Below are 8,187 nucleotides of genomic sequence, written 5' to 3'. Positions count from 1 at the left end.
TTGCTCTAGCGACAATTATTATTATTAAGTTTTTAAAATAAAATCTTCGATGACCAGGGATTTTGTTGTAAATTTCATTTAAAATGACGTGCTACTCGCTCTGTGGACTCTCTTCGAATGAAATATGAATCACACTGGGTCCTGTTATACCCACTCTTAAGCACAGCTCATCAGTGCTTCAATAATTGTTCAGATCCGGCCCCCCTCAGGAACGGAAAAAATACAAATTATTTAAGTGAAAGGAATAACTTCTTCTGCTTCGTGTACGTCAGGACTTCATGATCGAGAATCAGGCCCGGATGATTTGGCTAGCGAACAGCCTTCTTAGTGGGTTGGGCCCACTCCTCTCGGCATTCTACGCCTCTGGAAGATACGTGGCACTCGTGAATCGATACAAACATCTGGGGCATCGAATGTTTGCTTTAATATTCGTATGCATGCCTAAAAGACAAAACCGCGCAGACGACATAAGTGGACACTAACGATCATAATAGGTAATAAATATGATCTTTACCTGTAGGCCAAGTGTTTATCGTTAGATTCAAATTGTGGGGGTCCGCGTTTGAATCGACAAGAAGCAACAAATAATAATAAGTAATAAACGGGTTAGAATATATTGTGTCAGTAGGACCTGCAAGATTTTGTTATCATGTATAAATAATAATATTATTCTTTTATGAAATGGGATAAAAAATTATACCTAAATTATGTTTCCTTGTCATATTATAGTAGCTGGTAGGTAATTTGGATAATGATTCCTCTGGCATGACAACCGATTTTTCTGTCTTGGGTCTTTTGATACATACCTACCTACCTAATTGTAAGTAAGTACCTACAATAAAAAACGAAACAATAATGCAGTCGGTCGATAATGTGCGTGATAAATGCCTGGCAGCCGATGACCGCGCATTCGTACGTATACGTACATATACAATCGACCAACCGCATCATTGTTTCCTTTTTATTGTACAGTCATATCGAAAGTACTAGGTATCAATACTTTTTTATTAAGTATAAAAATGTAATATCTATTATGTTCTTAAAAACTATAATCATAATAGGTATAATACCAAATTTATAATATTAGTGCACCATCTAACACAATTTAAGGCAATAAACAATAATTAGGTGCAAAAAAAATAGGATTGGTCTAATCTCACCCCATTTCATAATAAGGTAGGTACGTGGTATTTATTTCGTTAGGTAACATTTTTACGTTATTATTATAGGTTCGTATCATTCACCCTGAATCAAGCAAATCAAACTAAACCATAGACAATATACTTACAATTGTATGAGTAGAAAATACACCGGAAATGGTTTGAGATTTGATGTTTGGTTCAGTGTATCATTGAAAATCAAACCGTTCACAGACCATCAGAAATGGTTTTACATGAAACGTCAAACCAATTCAGACGGTTCATATACTAATGATGATCTGTCAAACATCAGAAAAGCGTTTCCGTGGACATTTTACCAAGCGGTCCCAAATTCAACAAATCCAACCATGCGATTTAATTTGTTCAATTCAGTTTGAATGATACGAACCTATTATTTTTTGGCGAGCAACAAATAAAATAGGTACCTTCTTGGTACCTACCTACTTTATATTAAATTTCACTGAAAATAATATTATGTTTAATATATTTTCATGAATTGTTTTTTTTCTATTTTTTTTTCTTTTAACGAAGACCTTGTTTGGTCTGAGTGGCAATGTCGATTTCCTGGATTAGTATTTCTCGGTCTCTGTGTCTTGTAAGTACATTAATGCCCTTTCCCACAAAAATCTAGCTGTTGAATTTTCATTAATAATTATTTTCGCTTTTCAAACAAGTCTTTCGAAGGAAAAAAAGTTAATGAAATCCCTCTTCCAAAAATATGCATCGTCAACGAGCATTTAAACGGAAAAGATGCAATACCTACAGACCTAAAGATCAATAACAATTATTATACTTTTTTGACACAAACATAATTTATTATCAAATACCTACTTTCCTTGACATTATTTTGAACGGAGTTCTTTGCCTTCGTCCATTATTATTAATTTATGCCGTATGAAATGCCAAAGTGGACTAATTTCACCCCAAACGACACGCCTCAGCCGGTAATTGTTTCGTACTAGTATTGTATGTTATTAGTAGCCGAAAAGATGTTTAAAAAGCATAATATTTGAAAAGATGCGCGAAAAGTATGAAATGTCAAACTCGAATAATATGGCATTATTAGATTAACTAATAACTGCAAAAGTATTGCTATTAATTGTTTATAGTCTTAAAGATTATACTAATAGCGCAATTTTATTATTTCCTTCAAACATATGCTGCAAATAGTAGTAATAATAACAACCCCGACCTTTCCATCCCTCATTTTGACACTCCTGAAAAATCGATACTGGCAATTTACTACTGCCATAGCCATAGCAATAGCGTGTCTACTGTCAACTTTCGAATTTCGTATACTATTTTCACAATGGAAGAAGTATGGAACGGTGTCTTACAAGAATTGGCCGTCCCAGACGAAATAACGAATAAATGGTGGCAAAAAATCGCAGCTCAGTATTCGGAGAATGGCAGAATTTATCACAATATGGAAAATTGTTTGGAACAAAAGTTTCAGATATACGACGAACTCGTGAAAGACAATATTACCGAACCAAGTGCATTTATTTTAGCGATGTTTTTTCAACATTTCGAATACGACACAAAAGTGTATGGCGGATGTATAGATAAAAATGTGGAACATGTCAAAGAATTCTTCAAAGATGCAGGGATTGATCATGTAAGTGAGATTTCTATACTTACCTATATAGGTATTATGGGATAATATTATAAACCATGTCAACCAGATACTTTTATTCAAACTTCTACTAAATTTCAAATCTTGAAAGGTTAGAACAACAATCTTTCCCTCTCCCTTCCTCTCTTTTTAACACTACCAATGATGCCCGATGACTGAACTACAGTAATTGTAAAACAATCACAAAAACACCCAGACTTTAAACTAAATTGTGACTTCATCGGGAATCGTACCCGCCTTCATGCATTGGACTACGAGGACTGCCATAAATATGGATATTCGTGACTGTAGAATGGATATACAATGTGAGTGTTGTGTCTGGCAAAATCTACATGTTAATTTTTCAATGTGTATTTGATCCAGAAGATATTGGTAACTACCCAATAAATTGGGCAAATGACTAACAACCATTCTCCATAAAAAAAGTCTGTTAATATAACATTCACTATGGTGGAAGCGAATGTGCTCTTTTTAGAAATGTAAACGGTAATTTATTTTTAAAAGTCCCAAGGTTCTGGATTACTTAAGGTGACGCATCAGTGAAACGCCAAATAATTTTCAACTGTACGCGCGATGAAATTTTGTACTCGCTTCGCATTCATTGAGAGAACGTCGAGTCAGACATACGTCACTTTGCTGCGTGATGGCGACGGGCCAATTAATTCTAAAATCGTGTAAAGATGACTAAAAACGTTACCCATTTACTTTAAAAAGAAAACATGTCAATGAATATATTATTATTGTAACTAATAGAATAATAAACAGAACATAAAATGGACGTATGTTGGATTTATATGAGAAATAATATTTCGTTTGACAGGCGTCTTTTGCACCCGCGACCCGCAATCCCCACATCGCCTAGCAACGATCTTTTTAGACCGTGCCTCAACTAATGCATGGTCTTAATGTGTCCCAGTACTTAACAATCATTTTCTATTTGAAAGAATTTCTGTTCTCAGTCTGCATAGGTACCTACTGTATTAGTTTGATTACCACATTACAGGAAGGACTGATATCTGAAGTGGTCGGGCTGCTAGGGGCCGGCCGAGAAGGGGGATGCGGCGGCGAAGGGGCCAATGCTTACTTCCAAGACCTGGATCTCGCTTCTCTGGGAGCACCTCACGATGAATACCGGAAATATATCACAGACGTTGAACGGGAATATGCTGATACTCCATCAAATCTCTATCGTACATTGAGGCTGAAGGTATAGTACTTTAAATAGATCCAGGTTTATGAACTGAATCTTGGCAGACAGCCAATGAAGTATTATGGATGATGTTATTACAGTGGTAGCTTTGCTATGTTCTAAAAATATTTACTTATGTAAGTAACAGCAAAGAACATTAATTAAAAGAAATAAATTTATTTGAAATTACCATAAAGATAAATACCTACATATTACATAGCAGTGGCGAAGGGTGGAGGTACGCTGTTAAGATCCGACATAAATAGTGCACACTAACCTTTGTCGTCAAACATATTATTTTTTGTTTTAAATGTTTATTAATTTTTAAAATTCAATGAAACCCTGTCTATCCAAGCCATAGTAGATAATAGTCAAAAAATATACGTTTATCTATAAAATATCTATAATTATGCCGTTAAACCATACATAATCTTAAGATATTTTATAGATAGAAGAATATTTTTATTGATTTTGATTTAATTATGCAGGGCTTGATGAATTTAAAAAAAACTAACACCATCTGTAATTATTATTTATATACTGAATTCAACGAAAACAAGTAAGTATGATTGAAAAGGCGTGCATTATTTTTGTCGGATCGCCCATAGCATACCTAACCTATAATAGTTTGGTTAGGCAGTTTAATTCATTTTTAGAAACTGACCAGCATCATCTACAATTTGTATTCTTAGTTCAATGAAAACAAAATAAATAAGTATGACTTACAAGGTTTATTGTGCACTATTTATGAATGAATGACACCATATCTGTGCACGAGTAGAAAGCGGGAGAAATTTGTATATTGTTTATGGTCGCTATTGTTAACAGCGTTTACATGGATGGTGTCAGATTGTCTCGTTCAGCCCCCTCCTGAACTAACTAACCTTATTTAATATGTGGTACATTTATTATAATAAGTTTTAATTAATGAACTTTCAGGTTTTGCAGACTCTGCTTTTGATTCCGAAGATATATTCAACTGATGTCTTCTACGAGAAATTTGAGAACACGGCCAGGGAGAATATTGAATTTGAAATCAATGAAATGTTACAGTAGATAATATTGTGAAAAAAAAAATTACTGAAAAATGTCTAAAATGTGAGTAATCAATAATAACATAAAAATAATGTCAAACATTATTTTGATTTCACAATCATTTTGTATTTCGACCGGTTATTCAACCGATAGGTATTATGAAAATAAGTGTTGTAAAATTATTTATTTGATAATTTTCCCTTCATATCAAAAATAATGAATATATTTGTAATAGTTGCATTGCTACATAAGCAGTATTTATTTTTATTAATTTCTATTAGTAGTTGAATATTTAAAAAAATCAATCACATTTGATTTATCCAATATTCTCATAATTCAATTTTTGATTATTTGAAATATTTTTAATATTTAATTTACCACATTTTTATTAAATAATTTACATTATTATAATTCCTAATAAGCTACAAGCTCCAGGAGGAATGATATCCCCTTTAATTTATTTATTTACTGTGATAAAATTATATCCATTATTTTTTTCTATTATAATGACTTCTTTATAGATTTACCAATATAAGTTGACCACTGATTATGGGGCACAACATGCAAATAAATATGTATTTGGTTCTGCTGTATTTTTAGGTAGTGGAAAAATGTTACTCAGTCAGAGGCCAATTTATATTGGTATATCTATATTATAATATAACCTGTTTAGATAATAATTAAGTGGTCATGAAAATGCCTATATTTTTAGCATCCTCTATTGACAAAGAATGAATAATTTTATATAACTACTCTCTTAAGGTATCCTCTGATAATCTATTTTTGTTGATCAACTAGAATAAATCAAATTTTTGTTGACACGTTTCACCAAATATCAAATTTTCAGCTCAAAATAAAATTGCACCCAATGTAGTTGTTCGTGCAGGTATTCTACCTTTAAGCTTGTGACTTATTAAAGACAGAAATGAGAAGTCAGAATGTAATAAAAACCTGCAAAACGTTGTTTGGATTAAGAATTGGATTTTGAGAAGAAATAAACAAGGCGCTTCAGAGACCCTTAAGGGTAACTGCTATGGAGATGATGTACAAGAATATAGAAATCATTTAAAAATGTCTGAACAAAAATTCAAAAATGTCTTTTGTATTCATCAGCTGTCGTCAAATGTTCAACTCTCAGTTCTTTTGTGATAGAAGATAAAACATCTTCCTATGCACCACAATATCTATAGGAATCCAATTTACGATTCCACAATCGTATTTTTTTAGGTATAGATCCAAAAAATGTAAAAGAACACTCTTTAACTGCTAAGCCACGTTTTTTAGTTAGATTATAATACGTTTAATGACTACACCATATTAACAGAGGTACAACCTTGTTGATCAACAAAAATTTTAATATAGGTTTACCTTCATCAACAAGGATTCGATTTTAGTTTATCAACAAAACTCATCAGAATCATTAGATTTATATTGAAATCTGCGATGTATTCTAAGCACAAATTATAATATATTTATTTTTAAATTTTTAAAACAAATACTTTTATCATTGATATTAATTTTAATATGTACACTTGTTACTGTATTATTTTTAACTTCATTCTTTATATTATTATAATGTTGTACTGCTTCTATATTTAATCATGACAATAGAATCTTAACCGTTTACCTTGATGTTGTCTGCTATAATCATGTTTAAACACATTGCCAATTACGTATATGTCTTTGCCCATTTACATTATCGCCTTTCTATTGACCCTAGATTTGTAGCCTTGTTACATATATTTTGACATGTCCCTTTAATTTCATCGCACTTATAATCATTAATAAAAATATATTAATGATGCATTTGATCATAATACTCACTCTCAAGAATATAAACTAATATATTTTGTGGTAACATAATATAACAATATCTACATGCCATTCTGGATGCAGATTGATGGTGACCTATAACCTTCTCGGCGGTTAGCTAGTCGCAATTAAGTTGGCAGAATATTTTCAACTCAACAGCAATTGCTTTATTCCCATGCCGTCAACCAGTGTCCATACTTTGTTTATAAGGGACGTCATATCTGATTAATATGTTGATGCTTGGTGTGCCATGTGAGTTTAGTAGAGGGTCTATTGTGCAAATTTAGTAAAAGGGTCGAAAAACACTGGTCTATTTGGATGGAATTCTTTCCGCAGGATGATGAATTTTGAACTGGTACAATACATATAGTATATGCTCAATTTGCACATGTCATGAATGCCTATTATTATGTGATTTTGTACCAATACAAACTGTTTCTCAATTTTATTCTGCGACCACTTTTCTAACAATATCAATATTATAATCAGTATGTTTTGTAAAATGCAAGTGTTCAGAAGGTATTTAGTATTCAAATAGTCAAAGACTGTAAAATTATAATTAAGTGAAATATGATTAATGTAAGATGAAATGTAATCAATTATATACTATTGACCGTGTCAATTTTTATTCAGTATTACCGGAATTATCTGATTTTCCATCAATCATCAATAATATTATTGAGTTTATTTGTATCGTAATAAATGGAAGGCCTTGTTTGTTGATAATGTTGTTTTTTTTAACTCAACCCCCCTCCCCTCCAATAATTAATCCATGTTTAATGTATTATGTGGTAAAATGTGATTTGAATAGATTACTCCATCTGTGTGAGATATATAGACTAAAACACTCAGGGCCAAGACATACAGCGCTGCAAACTGTAGCAATTTAAAGGCAACACTGTACATGTTGCATGTGAACTGTGCGTATTAACTTCTAGAACTCCCATCGAGATACATTTAGCAATGTCATGCAAGCTACTGGTTGATAATTTAGATTTCAGTTGTCTTTGGAAAGGCCCAAGATATTGCAGATATTGAATGTATAGTCTGATTTTAAATCAACCTGAATATGACAGAACAAACTGCAGCAAGTTACAGTACTTCTTCTTCTTCTTCGGCCATGTTACGATACACTGCAGGTACGAGTATACTGTATTGTTATTCCTTCAGTTTGATATAATCATATCATGTGTACCTCCGTTCAACAAACAGTATTCGAGGCCATCCGTACATAGAACCCGTATATGATATTGTACTGTGTGCCACACTAAACATGATTCCTGTTCATAGAATTAAATATTTTATTTTTAACATATTGTATAATATGCGTCTGACCGTATCTGTTTATGAATCAT

General features: G+C 32.4%; 1 protein-coding gene across 1 annotated transcript; it reads left to right on the top strand.

The window, feature by feature from the left end:
- The first annotated feature begins 2,421 nt into the window (after positions 1–2,421).
- Positions 2,422–7,537, top strand: LOC147075064 (uncharacterized). Its single transcript, XM_085942962.1, has 3 exons — positions 2,422–2,778; positions 3,800–4,003; positions 4,925–7,537. Exons 1-3 carry the CDS (start codon positions 2,470–2,472, stop codon positions 5,039–5,041), a joined length of 630 nt encoding a protein of 209 aa, XP_085799088.1. The 5' UTR covers positions 2,422–2,469; the 3' UTR covers positions 5,042–7,537.
- Positions 7,538–8,187: the final 650 nt, after the last annotated feature.

Source organism: Rhyacophila brunnea, unplaced genomic scaffold, assembly GCF_057557595.1.
Source record: "Rhyacophila brunnea isolate RB1 unplaced genomic scaffold, BYU_Rbru_1.0 scaffold_15, whole genome shotgun sequence".
Lineage (NCBI taxonomy): Eukaryota > Metazoa > Arthropoda > Insecta > Trichoptera > Rhyacophilidae > Rhyacophila > Rhyacophila brunnea.
The sequence above is the reverse complement of the archived record's forward strand: the minus strand, read 5'-3'. Positions and strand labels throughout refer to the sequence as shown.

Bases quoted from the DNA above. Each gene is read 5' to 3' on its own strand.
- LOC147075064 (XM_085942962.1), top strand. From the start codon at position 2,470: ATGGAAGAAGTATGGAACGGTGTCTTACAAGAATTGGCCGTCCCAGAC. The intron at 2,779-3,799 runs GTAAGTGAGATT...ACCACATTACAG, and splicing joins AAGATGCAGGGATTGATCAT to GAAGGACTGATATCTGAAGT. The intron at 4,004-4,924 runs GTATAGTACTTT...ATGAACTTTCAG, and splicing joins ATCGTACATTGAGGCTGAAG to GTTTTGCAGACTCTGCTTTT.